Source organism: Syngnathus typhle, linkage group LG8, assembly GCF_033458585.1.
Source record: "Syngnathus typhle isolate RoL2023-S1 ecotype Sweden linkage group LG8, RoL_Styp_1.0, whole genome shotgun sequence".
Taxonomy (NCBI): domain Eukaryota; kingdom Metazoa; phylum Chordata; class Actinopteri; order Syngnathiformes; family Syngnathidae; genus Syngnathus; species Syngnathus typhle.
Genome location: NC_083745.1, coordinates 6,078,685 through 6,099,699, shown reverse-complemented (window position 1 = coordinate 6,099,699; position 21,015 = coordinate 6,078,685). Strand labels below are relative to the sequence as shown.

The window sequence follows — 21,015 nt, the reverse complement described above, 5'->3', positions numbered from 1 at the left end:
GTCACTTGATACTAGATCTATGTATGAGAAATCTATGCAGACCGAACTGTGACAGTCGTGTATGACGTTATTGAGATGAGGGCGGAGGAATGTTGCATCCCACCTTGCAGGCTTGCACTGAAGAAGTGCGACTGTGCATATCAAACTTCTAAACAGGAGTTGATATTTGCCCCTCAGAGTAGCTGTTTTGTCACAGATGATTGAAACAACTTGACTCATAATTACCTATATCGTCCTGAGACCCAGGAAAAAAAAGGTTTTTGATTTTTTATTTATTTATTTTACATTCTTTGGGGTGAAAAAAATTACTACAGTAAAAAAATGTAAAAACATTCATTAACACGAATTTCCCCTTTGTAATCAATAAAGCTATCTATCTATCTATCTATCTATCTATCTATCTATCTATCTATCTATCTATCTATCTATCTATCTATCTATCTATCTATCTATCTATCTATCTATCTATCTATCTATCTATCTATCTATCTATCTATCTATCTATCTATCTATCTATCTATCTATCTATCTATCTATCTATCATCATCGTTGTCTTTACAATAGCACCCTCTGCTGGGGAAAATGTTGCAGCACATTTCATGTTTGCGCCTCTCCCCGGAGTTCAGCATGGAAATGAGACAGAAAATACAGACTACTTGTACTACACATACTGGCAAATACTCCAATAAAACTAATATTAAAACATATTTTAAAATCCCTTCTAAAACTTCACAAGTTCCAAAAGAAGAGATTTACAAATTTACGAGGAGAACAGGAAGACATCTTGAGAGGCGTTCAGGGGCGTTTGGTCTAAAACGTGTCGGGTTATTTTTGACAGCGTCGAGCTATTTTTGTGCGATGGACTCGCAACCGCCACCAAAACCGTGGGAACGGCGGATTCCCGGGACTATAGGTCCACCGATAAATTACAGGTGAATAAACGGAGCACTTTGCTATTGTAATATTTCGTTTGTTGTTGACATTTGTCGATGGACTCGTAGTAGCCAGATCGCGTGTTTGCTAACTACCTACGCTAAAATCCAAGTTCGATGGCCATGTAAGTTATACGGTGGGCGTCTGGGAAATCGGGGTTGTGAATTGTGAAATTATTATGAACACTCCTCTTTATTTCTTTGTCATTACCTGGAGAAGTTGTCGACTTGTTTTGCTAACTCCGTAGCCTGGCCTATAGTCCTGCCATGGCCTTCCAAACATAGCTTCCCTTGTTTATTTGAATAACACTTGTTATAAATCACAGTACATGTTTTAAAAACTTGTTTTCATCGTTTTGCTGTATTCTGGACTGATGTGGGGGGGGGGGAGCAAAATAGTTGAGAAGTATAAAATACATCTCATGTGCCTTTGCAGATTAGACAACGTATTTAAACAAATGTATTTAAATGTCTTTTTATCACCCAACAGGTCTACAGACTTTGGACCTTCCGCAGGCCCCTCTATTGGTCCTCCCGTCCTAACCAGAGTTGCCCCTCAACTGCCCCCACGTCCCGTGCAGCAGTCCTACCGTCCATCTTACAGCTCCTTCACCTCCTCTTACAGCCCCTACGGGAGCTCCATGTACGGGGGGGGCTACAGCCCCTACAGTCCTTACAGCGGCGGCTACGGCCTCGGCGGTTACGGTCGCTTCCCGCACGCGGAGGATGCCGCCCCCAGTCGCTTTGTGCAACAGGCGGAGGAAGGCAGCCGCGGTGCTTTCCAATCCATCGAAAGCATCGTCCATGCCTTCTCCTCAGTCAGCATGATGCTGGACGCCACCTTTTCGGCCGTCTATAACAGCTTTCGTGCCGTGCTGGACGTGGCCAATCACCTGACGCGGTTACGTGCGCATCTCACCAGGGTTCTGTCAGCCTTTGCGCTGGTGCGCACTTTAAGATACCTCTACCGACGTTTACAGAGACTGCTTGGTCGGGGGTCCGCTGCTGAGGTTGAGGATTTATGGGCAGACAGTGCAAGCGATGCCCTGGCAGCCCCCAGAGGCCGAGGAACGGGAATGGACGATCAGACCGTTAAGTCGTGGCCAATCTTTTTGTTTTTTGCTGTGGTCCTGGGTGGACCGTACCTCGTTTGGAAACTGCTGAGCTCTGCCACTGGCTCTGAAGATAGAAGTGAGTTTTATTGATTTAGTTAACATAAAAGACATGTGCCTGGAAAGTCATATGTGTGTTGTCTCGCAGCTACTAATTGGGCCAATGGAGAGGATGACCATGTTGTGGCGAGAGCAGAGTATGACTTTTCAGCTTCTTCCGAAGAGGAGATTTCTTTCCGGGCTGGCGACATGCTCAACCTCGCACCAAAAGGTGCGTATAGAAAAGTCGGACAAAGTGTCTCTTCTTACCTAGTTTTCAGTTCGTAAAGATGCCATCGACTTGATTTTATTCAGGTTTCATTCATTTTTAGTTTGTCGACCAGTCAGTCCTATCTCCCGTTTTTGACAAGTGTGCTCCTTACTTGATGTTCAGAGCAACAGCCGCGTGTGCGGGGCTGGCTGCTGGCCAGCCTGGACGGTCAGACGACAGGCCTCGTCCCCGCCAACTACGTCAAGATCCTCGGCAAGAGGAGAGGCCACAAGCAGGCGGAGATGGAAAGGCTGGCTCAGGTGCAGCAAGGGGACTCCCAGACTGCCCTGGTCACAAATGTGAATCCTCCACCCGAGGAGTTGTTGGAGTCTGTGTACAAAGAAACACCAACTTTCGCCAGTGTAGGACTTTCAAATTCCAATTCTGACACAGTGGTTAACATCTCAGAAAAAAATGATTTGTGAATCTTCTGTTTGTTTGAACGTACCTGTTGGCAAGTCCATTTTTAAAATTTTGACTGTTTGAATGTAAACGTTGGATGATTAACAGTAAAAGTAGTGGAAACATTTCATTAACGGTCATTACATACATTTTTGTGTTTCTTTCTAATTGGTTAGACCTATTGTTCAAATTCTTATCTTGGACAATAATAATGAAAAATGTATGTGTTGTAATTTATATAAAGTTATTTGTGTAATTCTGCTTTTTATCACGGTTAGTCTAAAATCATGAGGGTTCGATTAGACTATGTGTGTTCATAATGAGAGGCAGCTAATTTAGACTGCTTCTCAGAATACAAATTAGTAATGTAAATACATTCTAATATTATTTTGTCAAATAAATCCATTGATAAGTCCCAATTGTGTTCTAGTGCCTGGATTCGTTTTTCACATGACTAAGACCTAATGGCTTGAAAGAAGGAAAATTTAACTTTCAGGTCTTATTTTTCTAAGGTATCACATTTACCTGGCACGAGGAACTTTCGTCTCTTAGCAACGGGACGCTGGACTTCCCGTTTGGGTTTACAACTTGAGCGAATGAATCAAATAAAACTTCTTTAACATTTGCATGATTTTATGGACGGGACATTAGAATAGGTCTTCTATCGACGCGTTTTCGTATGGTGAATATATTTTAAGTATTTTTTTTTTGGTGGGGGGGTTACGGAGCTAAAGCCCAAACTACGGCGTAAACTTGGGAGAGTTGGTTGAGCGTTCAGAATACAAATCATTTCACGAGACCTAATTGTTTTATCATTGCGCGCAAGCTTGACAACACCGATAAATACATCAACTTGAAGGATATATGCATTAAAGACACGTATTAAAAAATTTGCAATGACCTTTACGTCTTAAGCAATTGAAATTACGAGGGTCTTTGAAAGCACCAAATTCTGTCCCACAAAGTTAGCCAGCATTAGCAATGCCGTTAGCCGCCGATAGGACGTCTCAGCATCAGCATCACCGATTCTCAATGACAAAACTCACATCGACCTTGTTTCCACGATAAAGCTACAAGAAAACATTTCATTGACAACAGATAAGTATGTGACCGATGTTTTATGCATGTACTATTTTCTGTCTGAATTCTTTTAGCGAAGAAAATGGTCAATTTGTTAGAGAATCGAACCGTAGAGCTTGAGACTCGGCCCGTGTTAGCATCATCCTTCAACATCCGTGTGACGAGTTAGAATTCCAAGTATGTTTAGATATTGAATGTTATTATTGTCGCAAAAGAAAAGAAAAGAAATGATACTTGTCTGCATTGGCAGGCAGTGAAAACTGCAATGGTGTTGTGACCTTGTCATTTTGTCAGAGATGAGTCGCTCCTCCTTGGATAACAACAACTTTCCCTATGACAACAATGTCCTGGTTCTGGACATGGTGCTGGGTTCCCTCGTGGGACTGGCTCAGCCAATAGATTGGGACAGTGTGGTAAAGCTCGTGCCAAGCTTCACTCCCAAAGAGGTACAGTATATGACCGCTTCAGCTCTCACCAAGCATCTGGTTTGTTATATCCAATTTCTTCATTCAGTGTGCACTTCGCTTTGAGGAGCTGAAAAGTTGTGGAGGTTTTCCTCATATGGACGATCAGTGTAATGCAATCACAGCAGGAGTGCCCTCGGATGGCGGGTCAGCCATACTGGACACCAGTCAAGCTGCCGGAAGTCATCACAGTGCCTGTAAAGGTTCGTTAGTTTCGAAAAAACTTCTGGACTTCTTTATTTTGTTTAGGTCCGTTTAGTAGGTTCAAATTGGTTTTACAGTCTCTTCTGTGGTTTTGTTTCCACGCAGGCCGCCAATCAACACTCTCAGGAAGTCTTTGCACTTTAGAGAAGAACGACAAAAGAGTCTCGATCGAGGATGGTGACAAATCTCCGAAACTAAGAGAGTAAGTTTGCATCTTTCTTGTTTCCATGGTGCTGACCAAACCACGGCACACTCACTCTGTCTATCGTTGGGCAACTGTGTCAAATCAATAATTGTCCCCACACAGTCCCAACATGGTCATCCATGTGTGTGACGAGACCAAGAACCTGAAGCAGGATTTCACATGTCCCAGAGATCTTCTCGTCAAAGAGATGCGCTACTTTGCTGAGTATTTGTCCGTGGACTCGCAGAGATGGGAAGAAGTGGACATCTCGGTTCACTGCGACGTTCAAATCTTTGACTGGCTCATGAAGTACGTCAGGAGGAACTCATCTAAGGACAAACCTCGACTCGGTAAAATGTGGGAGGGAATTTTTACAGTTGACACATTTGGCTTGACTTATTGTGTTGGTGGATCACTGGCTGTGTGTGTCTCGTGTGTTTTGGGTTGGTCGTACGTATGCTGTTTGTCGCTTACAGAGCCCAGCAATGTGATCTCAATCCTGATCTCCTCTGAGTTTTTGAAGATGGACGCCTTAGTAAGTGTGCTGATGTGCAATGTTGGGTTATTAGGACACCTTGTTTATCTGATCTAATTCCAAGCTGAGAGACGTCTCTCATTGAATGTTCTTTCGCAATTGTACTGTAAGGAACAATTTTCCATGTAGCATTATTCCTCTATTGATGCACAGGTGGAGGAATGTGTCCAGTTTTGTCACAGACATATGAGCGCCATCGTGGCCACGCCCTGCAACATGAACTGCATCAACAGCAACTTGGTGTCACGAATCGCTGAGCTCTTCAACCACAACGAGGCGGACGACATCAGGGACAAAAAAGATAAATTTAAGAGGTCTTTGTCACCTTGGATTGATCACCTGTCAGTCACTGAGCTAACACAAAACTGACATTGGACTTGGAATGTGGCAGTGCAATGAAGAACACTTCTTCTCTTCTGCCCTCACTTTACAAAGCAAATTGTTTCAAAAGAAGATCGAGCTTCTCTTCGACCCGAACTACAAGAACCGAGATTCCCCAAGAAATGCTTCAACTCTCTACAGGTCAAGAGAGAAACATTTCCGTCCATCCAGTGTTGCACATTTTTCGTTGGCTCTCGGTAACATTTGCTGGATTTCAGGTGCGGTCTGTGCTTGAAGATGCTGACCAAAGATACACAGAAGAAGACTTCTTGTGTGCCAGAAAAGATCAACATTGACACTCACGGAGAGATTGTCTACGCACACTCAAAGTATGCGAGACTCAGCATAACTCCACCTCACCGTACAGTCATGAATGTGAATTCTCGACTCATTATCACATGATCTTTATGTGTGTTTGTGCAGACAGAAGAACTGGGATGCCAATGAATACATTAGTAGTCTTTACGACGAGTTAAAATCATGGGTTCTGGTCTACTGGAGAATCTGGGGAACCATCAACTGTCTGACCTGCTCCCGTTGCCAACAGGTACAAAGACAAAATACATCAATTTTTTTTTTTATTATTATTAATGTTTTTGTTGTGTTTAGGAGTTTGTATGTGCTGAGCTGACCCACTGCCGCTACCACCCAGAAAGTGTCAGGTACCTTAGCACAGGGGTGGACAAAAGCTGCAACGGGATGGGCGTCTACCCCTGCTGCAACCAGACGGTACTACGCTTTGACCCGAGCGGCATGCCCAAGGTAAATGGACAGCGTATCGATTCTGCCCTCATGTGATTTTCATGTTAGCGCTCCAGAGAAACAGCATGAATGTGTGTTGACCGTTGTGTACTTTCAGGGTTGCAGAGTGCGCGACCACATTGTGAACGTGCCGAACGAAGAGGACTGCGACGATGCCACCTCGGCTCAGACCAGAGTCCTCAACGACCTCCTGTTGCACAGAGATGCCGTGTGTGCGTGTAACTCGCCACCAGCTGATAAGTGTGTCAGAAGTGAAGAGCGGCCAACCAATGTCGCAAAAGATTGTGATGCCCTCTTGGAGCCAACTCTGCTCGGAACCCCAAGTGGGGAATTCCAGACTGTAAGCCTTTTTCTTTGTTTTCTTCTCCCTTTTTCTTTTCTGCTGTCATTTATGACTTCTGGTACTTTCTCTTTCAACCAGTTTTCTCTTTTGAAAAACTGGACTCTGCAACTGGTAGGCATTTTTATCTGTAAAAATTCTAGTAACCAATCAGTCACCTGCAGATTCAGTTGTTTTGTTGATCTTGCATGTATGTATGAAAATATTCATTTCTAACCAGACTTACCATTCAAGTCAACAGAACATTCAAAGATTAGTCAAGATGTGAATTTTGCATGTTTGTTGCAGGTACTCCGGTCCTAGATGCTAACGTGTGTGTCTGTGAATCACACAAATATGCAGTTAAATAAATAAATAAAAGTCTTGACTTGTCCTTCCAGAGGCAGCAATCTCTTCTGTCAGAAGACGAGGAGTACACCACAGGGTCAGAGGTCACGGAGGATGAGGTGGGGGATGATGAGGAGTCGTCCAAGAAGCAAGGTGATGTTGCCCCCTTTTTTTCTATAGCAGCCTTCGCCATCTTTATGAGCATGAAAGCATTTTATTATTTTTTTTACTGCGTAGACTATTTCTTTCCTTGTCCAGCAGATGGTGTCAGATGTCCCTGTAAATATCTTGTCACGTTCCTTTTGTGTCTGCAGCTGCCAAGAAAGCCAAGAAGAACAGCAGAGTTCTTAAAAAACAATTGTCCTCGCCAAACCTCCAGCGAAAGGTCAAACCGGACAAAGTGAGTCATGGTTTGGATACGCATTATTTGCATACTAATGCTTCATAGTATTATTGACACATTTGACTTTTCAAACTTGTGTTTTCCTGCTACAGTCCCAGACCAGAGACAACACTCCTTTCTTGTGAGTTCAACATTGAAACACTAACATCATTAGAATTATTGAATACATTGTCAGGACAGGCAACACCATCTCCATTGCACCCACAACCCCGGTAATAATGGATGGAAGGAATTCTGTTATCGAATCACTCACTGCTCTAACGAAGTCTACAATATACTATATTCAAGGGGAGCAGCAGCATCAATTTTATCCTTAAACATGGAATCTCACTCCACTAGATACTTTTGCTTAATACCCAAGCAGTGTTCCCTTTAAGCTGCGCAGATGCGCAATTGCGCACTGGTCACGCAGTCTCTGCGCACAAGAAACTCCATGCTGTGCACAAAATAAAATCCAGCATAAACTGATTGATTAATATCTAATGTGAGACGTAATATAATCTAATTAAGTGGCCGAATTGTTGGTTTTTCTCTGTGCCTTTTTGTAGTATAAATCAGTGATTGACAGGTGTCCAGCCAATGATATGATAGGGTTCGCTTTCGCGACATAGCCAATCATAGGATCGATAGTGCCGGAACATGTGTTCCGCCCAGGTTAGCTAGCTAATAAGAGTGCGGCCGAGGCAAGCGATGCAAATGCTAAGTTAGCTAATCATGGCGAAACGAACGAGCAGCGACACAGCCACTCGCCAAGCCCAAATAACTAAGAAATGCGGCACTTCTTTTAAAATTGTATGTGTGCAAGTTCAAGAGGAAACGGTGAAATTTGGTGTGATTTTCTTTTTTTTTTTCGAATGAGAAAGGTCTTCTCTGCAAAACATGCAGTGAAACCAATGTGGCGGGCGAGTTTACGGAGGGGGAAAATATGGAAGTTGGGCTACCTCAAGTGTCACATACATTCAGCTGAAATGTCATTTGAAAGCTGTGGGAATTGTGCAAAGACTCGAGGGATCGGTACATTATTCTGAGAGAGCGCAAAAGACCGACAGAAATCCGACCCAGAGCAAGTTAAAGTTCTCGTTGACAATTATTTATTTATTTAATCTGGCGTTGCACACAGTGGTCCAGTGTGCACAGGGAGCTTGTGTGTTTGCAAAGACACTTGAAAAATTAGAGGGAACACTGTGCCCGAATAATCATTTGTTATTTGTGCTCTGCAGAGTAAGCATCCAGAAAAGTAAGTGGGACAGTTCTCGCTCCATGCGGTACAACCAGGATGCTCAAAGAGAAGAAGGTAAACAGATTCCGGGGAGAGGTTTGAAAACAGTCGAATGTCTTTACATGACACCAACTCGTATGTTTCTTAACAGATCAGCGTCGGATGGCCGAGATGATCGACTACCTCACCAAGATGCGCTTTGGAGACCAGGAGCAAAACAGATCCAAGGACACAAAAGAAGTATATGACAAGCACTATGCTTGCCATTTGATTTCATCAGGATTTATTTGGTGTGTGTGTGTTGTAGCTAGCAGGTGGAATCTACGCCAGGTTGGAGGCGCAATTCAAGAATGCTACTCAAAGCAGACACACCTTTGACAAGACACCAAGGTGGGCTACATAGTAAACCTCCTAACCCTAAACACAGTTACAAATGGGCAAAAAAATGATCAATGACATATTCTGTGTCTTTGTGTCACCTTGTAGAACTAAAATACGCTATGCTCAGATCCGGACAAACGTCGAGAAGTGATGGCTTAGACCGCACAGTAATCTAATAATGTGATCCAGGCACGTCTGCTTGCTCCACGGTCAAATATGGACCTACCACTCACCCCCACTCTTTTCACACCGAGCGGCCATCTTCTGCTTAACTCAGGTGACCGCGCAGGGATCAGCACGCCTTGCAGTTTGTTTATGCAGCTGCAGTCAGTCATTGAAAAACAAGGAGCTCCCTGGACCTGGCTCAGCTTGGAGGAAGCGTGTGCTCTGATTGGTTCCATTTCTCATGTTTTGCTGGAGGATTCATTTTGGGACCACGGACAAGGGTGCAGCTTGAAAAAAAAACATGTGTATCATATTGGTGCACAGAGTGTGCACTTAGATTAAGAAAACAGTCTCCGGTTTGACCTGTGCTGCATGATTGCAAGAGGAGTGAGCATGATGCAAGAATGTGTGATTGACTCTGTGACCCCCCCATCTTCAGTCTTCCAGTTAATGAAAAGGGAGTGTGACTTATTTGTGAGTTGTCTCACCATCAAGTTTACAAATCTTGATGTAGAATTGCTATGTTAGCTTTTAAAATAATAAAACAGCAATAGCACACTACTTTGATTCTATGCATCCATTTCCAATGATGTAGTCTGACATGTGGACCCAAGAAAGCAAAGACGTTTGTAAAACTCTAAACGTTTTAATCAGTTCAAAAAATTCACAACCAATGTAACACCTTGAGAAGGGATATTTACCATTAGAGACTGGGTACTTGCTAGAAATTTATACATTCTTGAGCCTAATTGTTTATTTGAACAGAACTCAACACGAACGAATGAAAAATGCAAAAATACAAAATTAAATGTAAACCCGATTTATTATTTGTCATTTTGCTCTATCGGTAGTGTCTTGAAGCACTACTGCATGGTAAACAATCTAAATGAGCACAACTAAACACGTTGAAAGCCGTCAACCAAGAACCCATAAATACCTCTGCCACTTTAAAATGTCCCATTCATGGAGGCTCACAAATGAGCAACAATCCTCTTAGAGGAAAACAAAAGCCTGATGTCGACTACGCGACAGTACCCACACACACGCGCACGCACACCAAAAGAAATAATTGAACAAGGAAAAAAAAAAATGTTCCCATGGTATTAAAGATGCTATACAATTGGGATGATATGCACATTGTCACGTTCCTTAGAAAAGTGTTGAAACAACTTAGTCAGGTGCCCCACAAGTCACAATGGAAAAGATGGTGACATCTTTTAAGCCTTCATTCATTAGCCGTTCCATTCATTCTCCCACCAAGCGGTGTATGTGCCTCGAAAAGACCTTCCAACTCTGCAAGTCTTGATGGAGATCAACAACAAAAAACATCTCACTGTATATAAATATATATATATATATATTTGTCACACACATATATATATATATATATTTATGTATAAACAAATATATGGGGTGGAAAGAGCAAGGGAGGTGAAATATAACCAACAAAATTCATAATGGATGACTTGTTCATGCAGTTCAGCAGCAAGCCAGACTGATAAACAACCGCAAGTTGTGGAAAGAGAGAGGGGTGTGGGGTGGGCGGGTTATTTAGGTCTCCATACAAAACTTAGATTATGTAAAAAGGGCCAGGATTCATTTACATGTTATTGGCGTTGTTTTGCACGACCAGCATCCATTCTGCAGAGGGGGCGGAGTCTCCCATCCGTCATTACGCTGAAGTGCCTTTCTTGGCTTTTGTTGTCTTTGCTGCGGTTAGTTGAGTTAGTTGGACAGTTCGACGGAGACGGCCGAGCAAGCTGGGCTCAGTCGCACATCTCCTCTGGGATCTCGTGGGGGTTGAGGATGCCTGGAACAGACATTTGGATTTTGTGTTTTTCTTCCTGAGCCTGACGAAGCGACGCTTCCCTCTCTTCCAGGAACAGGTCCGTTGTGTCCTCGCCGGCAAACTCCTGTAGAGCCACACACAAGTTAGTTATTCTTACCGCTTTTAAATTCTTATGACACTTATTTGTGCGCAATTGCCAACAATCTTAATAGTCGGCCATTTTTTTTTTTTTTATACATCTGTATTATATATTTTTTTAAATTAGCGATATCATATGTGCATTATGTAAATGTAAACTATGGGATAAATCACTTTTTATTCTATTTAGACAAAGCAAAAACCTGGTCTAAATGAAGTTTTCACTTCCTCAGTTAAATGTAGTAGCTTGGCATCATAATGTCACCAGATGGTGCCAAAGCAACGTTTTTATAAAACATGGCCAAGTCAGAAAGCAGTTTTTTTTTCCCCAGAAAAGAATGTTTGAATTTACAAATGATTAGCTGGACATTGGCTGGGATTTTGTGTAAGCATTCTTATTATTACTCCAAGTAAATAATCATAAATTAGTGCAAGTACCTTTATTGTTCTTGTGTGGTGCAGATTAGGGGTTGAACAACCTGAATTTTTGTCGTCAAAACTTTGACTTTGCCGTTTCAATCACTCTCCAGCCATACACAAGGTCTCACCTTAATCTGGACGAGGAAGTCTCGAAGGTGCTCCTTGAAGGCAGGTATGTCCTGGTTGAGGCTGAACAGTCCGGTTACAAACACCTTTACCTGAGCACTACGGAGAACACGCAAGTGACATTAGATGGGAGAAGCCAAGCAGAAGGCTGGCTGCGCTTGAGTGCGGTGCAGACTTACTCCTGCAGGTGAGGGAAGGCCGTCTTGAGCAGGTTGGCCACAAACTCTTGAATGAACACCTGGTTGTTGGCGGGAGAGGCGGGGTTCAGTGCAGTGGTTATCTTGCCTTCCTCCACAAGGTTGAACATGTAGGCCAGGATGGAAGCGTGCATGGTCAGACCTAAAGAGGCGACAAAAGAAAAAAGGGGGGGGGGGGGGGGGGCACCAAATGTCACTCTCAGAAGAGGGATGAAAAGGTATGTCATTTACACTTCACAAATTCAAGAGAATGACCAGTTCCTCACTTTGTGACATCATAGTGAGACGCCACCTCGTACACTTGTGCATAAACTCGTCGTTTCTTAGAGCAGCTTAGCTCTTAGACCATTGCTATTCGGTGAATTCAATGAGACCCCATCCCCGCAAGTAATTTTGAGATGTCGTACTTTGTGAGCATCAATTGAATGCAAACAAGTAAATGATAAGCCTAACCATTTGAAAGATAAGTCACAATTCATCAGCAAAGCGTTTAATTTCCTCAGCGATGGTGCGTGCAAACTCACCAGCAGTGTGAGAGGTGTCAGTGACCACCGAGAAGATGTGTTGGAGGATATCGCAGAAGTACGTCTGGTAAAAGCTCTGAGCTGCGGCTTCCTCCTGAGCCACGTTCTGAAGCAATGTGTAGAGAATCTGCAGACCTGATCAAAATAATAAAAAAAAAACAAGCAGAGGCACATAAACTCACACGACGTCTTGATGAAAGTTGCCCTTTTGAAGTGAACTGTTGTCTGCATTCTGTGCCCCCATTGGCGTTCTTGCTCGATGTCATTTCAACAGGCAAAGCAGGGGCCAGGGTCCTTACCGGTGTCAGCAACATTCCTCATGGTGTGTTTGAAGGCCCAGATGATGGAGTCCAGCACCAGTTTGAACTGGGCTGGGGGGATGGCGAGGAATGCGGGGAAGCAGTGCGAGTTGACAGCTTGCAGCAGGTAGAAGAAGTGAGTTCGGTGCTCGGGATACTCTTCAAAGTTCTGGGGTGGGGTTGCAATGAGGGGAAAAAACACCCGGGAGTTCATACAAGTGCTTCTTCGGTCATTCACTGATTTGACCTTTCTTCGTATGCACGGCTGTGGTGTCATAAAATATCAAGTCCAAGCATACCTTGTTGATCATGTTGAGAGTGCACTCGAAGACAGCGTCAAAGATTTGGGGAATTTCAGTGGTGATGTGCCCTCCCAGCTTGTTGACAATGGTTGCCATGGTGCTGAGAACTTCAGGCTCACGGGCAGCCGGCACGTTGCGTTGGTAGTCGATGAGGACGGCATCTAGCAGTGGGGGAACAAAGTTCTCACCGACCTGCAATACAACAGGATGGATCAGAACAATGAGCGGAGCACAAAGAGAAGCTGTAGAGAATACGTCAAAATCAGATTAATCACCAGAATCGTTTATCAACCAATTGGAGCAGCAAGCTTGAACTTGACTGATTTGATTTATTTTGAAAGTGTGTGTGTGTGGTGGTTTCTCACCATCTGCGGATCGTTCGATCGGCTGACCCAGCCCGAGATCAGTTTCAATGTCTCTCGTTTGACAGTCCTCATGCTCCTGATCAGAGGCTGCTTGGTTACCATTTCTCCTGCACACGCAAATCCACATGTCAAACATACGAGCAAATTCAAACGGAAACAATTTTGGTGCCATTTTGGTGTGGAACCAGGACAATGGAATCGCAAATTAAGACTCCAGCAAGTGGTTCTTGTTGCTCAGTTTTTTGTGGAATATTTTTTTGTTTTTGAGTTGATATGATCATTTTTAGTTTACGATGCCGATCAGTCTAGACGCAAAGTTGGCATAATGGATTACTGGAAATACGTAAAGGTCATATTTACTTCAACCAAACAAGCTTGTTGTTCAATGAGACACTACGTGTACTTTATCAAGCCAGCCACGCATTCTCTGAACCGCTTATCCTCACCAAGAGGGAAATTGAGGAAAATGTATCACTTAGTCGTGTTTCACTTAAATTACCCACTTAGCTTGCAAAAGGTGCAAGGCACTAAGCTGCATTTGTATACAGCTTTGAATTACTCTGTTGACCCCCCCAAATCTTTATCCCAAGGAAATTAATTTTTAAAGCTTATCTCTGCCTTGAGGTCTAACCATAGAAAACAGTGAATCTCTTAAAAGTCAGCTACTTATGTGTTTGATTACTCATGTAAAATGAGAACAAACATTCTGTAAAATAATAGTCACGATACGATGACTCATACCAGCAAGTTTGAATACTTATCAAATATCTCCAAAGGTCCAATAATCACATACAATAAATGCCATAATGAACACACACCTCCCATACCATTTGTCTGAATGGCAGCAGATATGTTCTCGCTGAGGCACTTGTACACATTGAGCATGTCGAGGTAAATCCGGCCCAGTTGGATGACAAATGGGTGGCCGACAGCCTTACAGGCTCTCACATTGGTCTTCAGGATGCTGCCAAGTTGTTTCACAGTCTCTGGGTCCTTCAAAATGTCCACATTCTGATGGTGGATGCAGCGGGAGAAAGCGCAGAGAAATTGGAGTTATGTATTTGAACAGAAACTCGATAAGCGTGACTCGTGTCGTCAAAGTGTTTCACAAACTGCGTTTGCCTCAGGCCAGACATTTCGTTGACTTCAAAGTGTTCAACACGCCAAGTGAAACCGCACGAACAAGAATACATGTGAAATGCAAAGGTGTATTTGGTTTACTTATATTTCCTACTCGCACCGTATTGAGATATCTGAACGAGACAATGAAAGTATATTCAAGTTACCTTGGTGGCCTGCTGGATGATGTTGTCCCACACTTGATTGGGCAGCAACATGTATTTCTCAATAAGATGCTCCTGTACAGCTTGGTCGGTCTGAGCGCCAATCATATAACCTACAGCTTCGTAGAAGGTGTGCACCTTGGACGCAAACGAGAGTGAGCGGATGAGTCGAGCGTGACGACGGTTTTTCCGTATTGTCTGAACTGACCTGCTGTGGCTGTAGGTCGCAGATGATGGTGTTGATGTTGTTGAGGATCTCGTCAATAAAGGGCATCACCTCTCCCACCTGTACTTGGATGAAGTGCCGCCGGCATTTCTGGGCAATCTTGATGAATGTGTCACACGCCATGTCCTGAACTCCATCATGGGTCTCTGATGCCAAAGGACCATTGACGGTGAGGCGATTATTACGTTACACAATACGAACAAAATGGGCGACTTTCAAAATCTCACCGTGCATGAATTCAAAGAGCTTGTTGACCACCGTTTTGAGGAACTTCCAGTGGGCTCTGAGAAAGCGAGGATACTGGCCTACAATGTACATGATGTTGGAGGCTATGATGGCCTTGTTGTCTTTTCCCCTTTTTTGTTCACACAGCCCTAACAGATCCTGCGACCAAAAAAAAAAAGTCACGACTAACTGAAACCTTTTTCTAGGCCCATTTTTCATCAAGAAAGAATATTGAGCCCACCTTGATGACTGTGACCAAGAACCTCTTTTCATCCTCTTCATGCATCGCCCCGCTGATAGATCCAATGGCCCAACACAATGTGTTGAGATTCTTCCAGGACCACTCGGTACCGTTCACCTGGTTGTGAAGCTTCTCAGTCATGATACGCTCAGTGTCTGCATAGTCCAAGTGAGTCAGGTATACTGCAGAGAAGCACATATTCATGATTAGTCTTTCACTGAAGCAAATCCTTGTGTAGACCATTAAGTGGGACAGAATGTGGGAGACCTACCAAGTGTTTCTCTCATGTTTTTGTAGAGGTTTATGGAATCTGTGTCCTTCATGAACTCTCTGACTACCTCCCCTTGGTCATTCTCCACCACCAGGACTTCCTCTGGTTTTGCCATCCGGCTGACCATCAGCAGTCGAACCTATTGGGCGTGCGTGGGCGCAAAGAATATCAATTTAACATGTTATCAGACCCCGTCCGTGTCTTATTTGCCACCACGGGAGCGAGGAGTGGTACCTTGGACAGGACGGGCAGGTAGAGCTGCCTGCGCGGTGGCACATCAAAGTGCTGGTTTCCGGACAGCAACGGCGACGTGCATGTGGAAAACGGACTCTCTCGGTACAGCTCGGCCGCCAAATGGTTCCAATATTCCAAACAAATTTTAAAGATTTCCGTCTCTTCCACTTCTGACACCAGTAGCATGTAGTGAAGCGCCTAGAAGCAGAACAGGAAGATCAGAAACCCGTTTGTCTGCTCCGATCCTGAAATATTTTCCCCGTCCATCCTCTGGATCGGCAACTTACCTCCATTAACGTTTCTCTGAGGTTAAGCCGTGTTTCAATGAGCGTCCCGTGCTCTTTCAGGAAAGTACAAAGGAACAGACTGAGGTTCTGGATAAAGTTCTGCTCCTCATCTTTCCCATTGGCGTAAGCCAGACGGATGTTAGTGTTGAGGGGAAGCATCTAGATTAAAAAAAAAATTAGGTTAGAGTTCCATTTTGCATGGGCCAAAAAGGACACTTGCGTTTGCCATCAAGGTCACCTGCTTGAGCTGACACATTGTCAGGGTGAAGAGTGTGACAAACTGCTCCTCGTACTGGCTGACGCTTACTCCAGCAATTTCAGTCAAACACTTGAGCGTCACATTGCGGAACATGGGAACGTTCAGGAACTGAAAAGAATCAGAGGAGATACTCAACTACGTGACACTTTTTTTTTTTTTATATCATATAATCAACCTATCTATCGCAAGCTTACCTTATACACTAATGTGCTGATGAGCTTGGTTTCAAAGATATAGCCCAGAGGAATCCAGTTAAGGAAACGTAAGAGGGTCTCCAAAGTGGCATGAACCAGGGGGGCATTCTGGGAATTTTCCTAAAATACAAGATGATGAGATTTAAAAACAAAAAACATTATGGCGAGGGACTGGGATTTAGAACATACCATAACAAACTGGCAAAGCTGGAATATCTGGGAGAATTCATTGCACATACTGAAAGAAACACAAGGGCATATTATAACAGCGATACAGTACGCAGCAGTTGGTCAATGTTGCGCTTTTAAGTAGAGTACTCTACTAACCTGTCTTTTAGATGTTTAGCTTTGACCTGGGTCATCTGGCCACTGGAAAAGTCAAAGACCTCCTCGCTCAGCAGTTTGAGAATGACCATGTTGTTCTGGCAAAGACTCTCGCTGGTTCGGCTTGCTCCCACAATGTCGCTGATGAAGGTGGGCCAGTGCTTGGGCCATTCCTGCTTCAAGATCTACACACAGAAGGATTCAAACATTTTTGACAGTGTGACAAATGCGGTGAACATTATGGACCGAGCAAATTTTTATCTGTGACACTTGCTAAAAATAAGTCATCCTAAAAATAACTCAAAAATGTGTCCCTATTACTTTCTGATGGTGTAGATCTTCATCGCAAAATTATATGGAGTCTGTTTTTGTCAACTACACTTCAAACACAGCCTCTTAAGAACAGATGTGCAATTTGGACTCTTCATTGACATGCTTTGCTCCTGTCTTTTGCCACTACACTAGTGGGCAGCCTTTTCATTTCATTTGGAGTAGAAATAATGAATGGAATAAACTTACCTGAACAAGAATCATGTTCAGCTTTCCAATGTACACCTTTTCTTTCTAAAAAGTACAAATGTAAAACAACTGAGCTGTTGGATTGTTTCAAATGCAACAATAATGACAATATTTGGTGTTTGGCATTTTAACTAGCAATATTCAAGGCTCTCGGTGCCACTAAGAAAGATGATTTACTTATGATTTAGAAGAGGGGGAAAAAAAAACTTTTATTTCGATATGATGATTTGAGGTAAGAGTAATGAAGTAATGGTTATTTTAATATTCAATAAATCTGTCAAATATTTGTCAACAAATCATAGACAAAAACAAGTTTTTATTTCCAGCCCATAGGACATTTCAATTCCTGGTCACCAAATAAATTAAACTCTTATCTCAAGGCACCACTGTGTATACATATATGAAATAAAACAAAAAGGTGGCCATAATGTATTCTATTATTACATTTAGGATTACTAGACTGAATTAAACTTTTTAGTTGGTCTAAATTCCACTTTTAATACAATACATGACTGTTGCATACCTCCACATTTGCAGCATCAGATGACGTCTTAATAATGAGACCGACGACATACTTCTTTATCCCTGGAAAATAGACATAACACAAGCATTGAATAAAAAGGGATTTCCAAATATCCTGACATGAAAGTTGCCTGCCATTGACATTCTTCAAAATCTCCTTCAGGTGGTTGCACCAGCGCATGATTTGTTCGCATCCTTTTTGGTGCGGAAGAGCATGACCATATTTGCTGATGTATAGTCGTCTCCATTGGTATAACGTAGTTTGGTATGATGTAAAGAGTGGTTCAAGATCTATTTGCTATTCATATATTAGCTGTAACAAGAACTTTGATCAGGGACTAACAAAACAGCTCAATTAAGACAAAAACAAAAAAAGAAAAGATGCTATGACAAAAACATCAATAGAAAAAGCAGTGAATTAAAAAAGTCTGACAGGTGTAACAAGACATGATTCAAAGTTTTTTGAATGGTTTGAGAGCATCACAGTAAAAAAAAAAAAATATATATATATATATATACCTTCACATTGATTTCGGGGAAGAATTTTCCATCTTGTTTTGATAACGGTTTCCAAAATCTGAAGGGCGTAGTACTGCAACAAGCAAAGAGGGCCACTTTAAGATTCGGTAAACATGACCAGAAAACCCTGAATTAAATGGAGAAGCCTCTAGCTAACAATTTGACAGAACCCCATCTTTCATGTAGCTTTTCTAGCATTCTGTGTGTAGTATTGAACGATTGCTTTGTAACAGACGTGCATCTGAACACGGAAAAAGCACACTGCTTGTCATCGACTGCCTTCACAACCCTCTCATTGAAAATGTATCGGGATGGATTGATCTTACGCTTCCATTGTACAGTATAGTACTTTGTTTATTCGCCAATTAGATCAGTGGTGGCGCACATCCAATTTCCACGTAAAATAATCAGTGAATTCGGCTTACTTTGGTGTTCATATTCTGGGAGAACTCCAGGATGGTGTCCACTCTTGTCCAGGCATCGGGGTGTTCTTTGAGGTGCGTCAACACTTCCTGCGCCATTCTTTGCTGCAATAGAATTATTCAAGACACTGTAGAATTAAGACAATTTTTCTTTGAAATCCAGACAATTACTATGCCATGGAAATGATTTTTTTATAAAGTGAATTGCAACATCATTTACCTGTGGTCCCACCCCATGATACAAACAGTTCACCACATTATCCAGCAGGTTAATATCCAGTTTCTGGTTGAAGTCCAGCAGCTGCTGTGCTGCATGGTCTGCTAACATTGTCATAATTGCTGGCATAGAGCTCTGCAACAACGACAGGAAAGAGAGGAGGGGTCATGGAAGCACCGAATTCATTCAACAGGGCAAAGTCATGTGCACCATGCGTTTTGAAACAATTCCAAACAGCTGACAATGAAACAACAACATCCCCCCCCCAACCAACCAATTGTCAACAACCAGGCAACACATCTGAAGACGTTGAAAGGTACAAGGACTTTTCAGGTATAAAAGAAGCTCTTGTCACGTGTTGTCCAAGGCAAGGCGAAATTATTCATCCAATTTATTACAATACGGACGGTTACTTGTAGTTACGCATTCATTATTATTAAGTAATGAACCGAACCACGTGTCTGATACAAAAGTCGACGTCACTTTGTTTACACCTTAAAGAAACCGAGCTAACGCATCCAAAGTCCAACTAGAAAAAAGAAAAAAAGACAAGTGAGCAATTAACGATCATGTTGACAGTGCCGAGCAGCAGTTGTAGCCATGTCAGCATTCATTCTGCACAACTTCACACACAGCAAGCCAAACAATAAATTGCCCTTAGGCTCTATTTTGTGAAGCTGTGGAGTGGCTAGCAGTTCCCATGTGGTCCAGCAATGGCGTGCGTGGTCTAAGCAACCCCTCCCACCACAGCACCAACGATTTGCTCCGCGTAACGTAAAAGGAGTTTTAGTGCTTTTACCACCAAATTTACAGTTGGTGCTTTTAAGATGGTTGGCCGCGTACGCGTGACACGTGACAAAGAGAAGGCTAACAGTGGCGAGCGAGTGAGTGCCTAGCAACACCAACTTGACATCCGCTGCCATCACGTCGTACGAAGTGATGCTGGTGAGCTGGGAGGGGCGTAGGATAAATCTCACACCGTTGGTTTTAAACCAAGTTCAAACACATTTCGGACAACACGCATGACTTTCACAGCACACGATAGTCCCACGCGTGGCTATTTAATTACACAAAGTATGCTATCGATGTCATTCAAAAGCCGTTTGCTGAGCACAATGAAAAGCTATGCAAACATGATATAAAACAATAGAAATTTGCTAGCTATGTCCTGCACATGTAGAACACACATAAAGCCAGCCAGCCTTACAACAACTTGGCGCTTTGCACTTCACTTCAGTTTACGTACCTATAGTCCGAGGCTCTGATTGAAAAGTGCGGCGTTAGCAAAAGAACGTACAAGATATAGTGAGCACTTGAGATTCACAGTTGATAAGAAAAGCTTTCCTATTTTTGCAGCGTTGACTAGCTCCAGCAGCGAGGGATGTCTGGCTGCTAATGACCACTGATTGGATCCCCAAACTACTATCAAGGCAAAGCTAGCAAGCTGTCGCTCAAAGACATTTTACGAAACAAAACAAACCTTGAATCACAAACCTAATAAATGCGTTACTCTTAATAAATTTCCAGCGGGGCGGTATGGAGGTTGTGTGCCTGCGCCTCCTTTCCTCTCTCAAGCAACTAACTCGCAACCGGTTGAAACCGGTTCAGACTGGGAGATTCCATCTCGGTTTAGTTTTCAGCCGATGGCGCCGCGTAAAGTTTGGACTGGAGTCCCGCCCATCACGCGCCGTGATTGGCTGCAGCGTTGGCGGAGAAATCCCGACTCAGCTCCCATTTTGCGGCGAACCCGTCGATCAATTTCAATTGGCTCAAGCGCCCACGCGACCACTCCGCCAGGAGAGAAAAAGAGGGCAGACTCCTATGTAGAATGGATTTCTTCATGAGTCTGTGTCGGAATAGCGAACATCTAAGAGACACATTTCATTGTTGTAATCGAAACATAAAATACAA

General features: G+C 43.1%; 3 protein-coding genes across 6 annotated transcripts; 2 read left to right on the top strand and 1 right to left on the bottom strand.

The window, feature by feature from the left end:
- Nucleotides 1-729: 729 nt before the first annotated feature.
- pex13 (peroxisomal biogenesis factor 13) lies at nucleotides 730-3,175 on the top strand. The gene is made up of 4 exons (XM_061285819.1): nucleotides 730-932; nucleotides 1,423-2,123; nucleotides 2,193-2,315; nucleotides 2,478-3,175. Exons 1-4 carry the CDS (start codon nucleotides 859-861, stop codon nucleotides 2,777-2,779), a joined length of 1,200 nt encoding a protein of 399 aa, XP_061141803.1. The 5' UTR covers nucleotides 730-858; the 3' UTR covers nucleotides 2,780-3,175.
- A 553-nt stretch (nucleotides 3,176-3,728) lies between these two features.
- sanbr (SANT and BTB domain regulator of CSR) lies at nucleotides 3,729-9,762 on the top strand. Its single transcript, XM_061285057.1, has 21 exons — nucleotides 3,729-3,858; nucleotides 4,131-4,282; nucleotides 4,350-4,503; nucleotides 4,610-4,706; nucleotides 4,812-5,038; nucleotides 5,165-5,223; nucleotides 5,377-5,537; nucleotides 5,659-5,745; nucleotides 5,823-5,933; nucleotides 6,028-6,151; nucleotides 6,214-6,366; nucleotides 6,464-6,706; nucleotides 6,788-6,820; nucleotides 7,087-7,186; nucleotides 7,348-7,433; nucleotides 7,529-7,557; nucleotides 8,657-8,730; nucleotides 8,807-8,895; nucleotides 8,963-9,045; nucleotides 9,142-9,225; nucleotides 9,314-9,762. Exons 2-20 carry the CDS (start codon nucleotides 4,133-4,135, stop codon nucleotides 9,185-9,187), a joined length of 2,106 nt encoding a protein of 701 aa, XP_061141041.1. The 5' UTR covers nucleotides 3,729-3,858; nucleotides 4,131-4,132; the 3' UTR covers nucleotides 9,188-9,225; nucleotides 9,314-9,762.
- A 65-nt stretch (nucleotides 9,763-9,827) lies between these two features.
- xpo1b (exportin 1 (CRM1 homolog, yeast) b) lies at nucleotides 9,828-20,756 on the bottom strand. 4 transcript variants are annotated; one of them, XM_061285054.1, is made up of 25 exons: nucleotides 20,599-20,756; nucleotides 19,108-19,239; nucleotides 18,891-18,992; nucleotides 18,466-18,538; nucleotides 17,948-18,009; nucleotides 17,425-17,469; nucleotides 16,909-17,090; nucleotides 16,771-16,819; nucleotides 16,582-16,701; nucleotides 16,367-16,495; nucleotides 16,129-16,287; nucleotides 15,842-16,039; nucleotides 15,608-15,746; nucleotides 15,337-15,518; nucleotides 15,098-15,254; nucleotides 14,853-15,016; nucleotides 14,648-14,782; nucleotides 14,180-14,372; nucleotides 13,362-13,468; nucleotides 12,994-13,188; nucleotides 12,695-12,863; nucleotides 12,396-12,530; nucleotides 11,854-12,013; nucleotides 11,677-11,773; nucleotides 9,828-11,114 (listed from the first exon to the last, which is right to left on the bottom strand). In XM_061285054.1, exons 2-25 carry the CDS (start codon nucleotides 19,231-19,233, stop codon nucleotides 10,968-10,970), a joined length of 3,225 nt encoding a protein of 1,074 aa, XP_061141038.1. In that variant the 5' UTR covers nucleotides 19,234-19,239; nucleotides 20,599-20,756; the 3' UTR covers nucleotides 9,828-10,967. The 4 variants fall into 4 exon arrangements, with proteins under 4 accessions (XP_061141038.1, XP_061141039.1, XP_061141036.1 ...); XM_061285055.1 differs by having other exon boundaries at nucleotides 20,585-20,735; XM_061285052.1 differs by having other exon boundaries at nucleotides 20,351-20,731.
- Nucleotides 20,757-21,015: the final 259 nt, after the last annotated feature.

Excerpts from the sequence above, each read along its gene's own strand:
- pex13 (XM_061285819.1), top strand. The coding sequence starts at position 859 with ATGGACTCGCAACCGCCACCAAAACCGTGGGAACGGCGGATTCCCGGG. Across the intron at positions 2,124-2,192 it reads CACTGGCTCTGAAGATAGAA|CTACTAATTGGGCCAATGGA; the intron begins GTGAGTTTTATT and ends GTTGTCTCGCAG. Across the intron at positions 2,316-2,477 it reads GCTCAACCTCGCACCAAAAG|AGCAACAGCCGCGTGTGCGG; the intron begins GTGCGTATAGAA and ends CTTGATGTTCAG.
- sanbr (XM_061285057.1), top strand. The coding sequence starts at position 4,133 with ATGAGTCGCTCCTCCTTGGATAACAACAACTTTCCCTATGACAACAAT. Across the intron at positions 4,707-4,811 it reads AAATCTCCGAAACTAAGAGA|TCCCAACATGGTCATCCATG; the intron begins GTAAGTTTGCAT and ends GTCCCCACACAG. Across the intron at positions 7,187-7,347 it reads GGAGTCGTCCAAGAAGCAAG|CTGCCAAGAAAGCCAAGAAG; the intron begins GTGATGTTGCCC and ends TTGTGTCTGCAG.
- xpo1b (XM_061285054.1), bottom strand. The coding sequence starts at position 19,233 with ATGCCAGCAATTATGACAATGTTAGCAGACCATGCAGCACAGCAGCTG. Across the intron at positions 16,702-16,770 it reads AGCTTTGCCAGTTTGTTATG|GAAAATTCCCAGAATGCCCC; the intron begins GTATGTTCTAAA and ends CTTGTATTTTAG. Across the intron at positions 13,469-14,179 it reads TCAGACAAATGGTATGGGAG|GAGAAATGGTAACCAAGCAG; the intron begins GTGTGTGTTCAT and ends TTGCGTGTGCAG.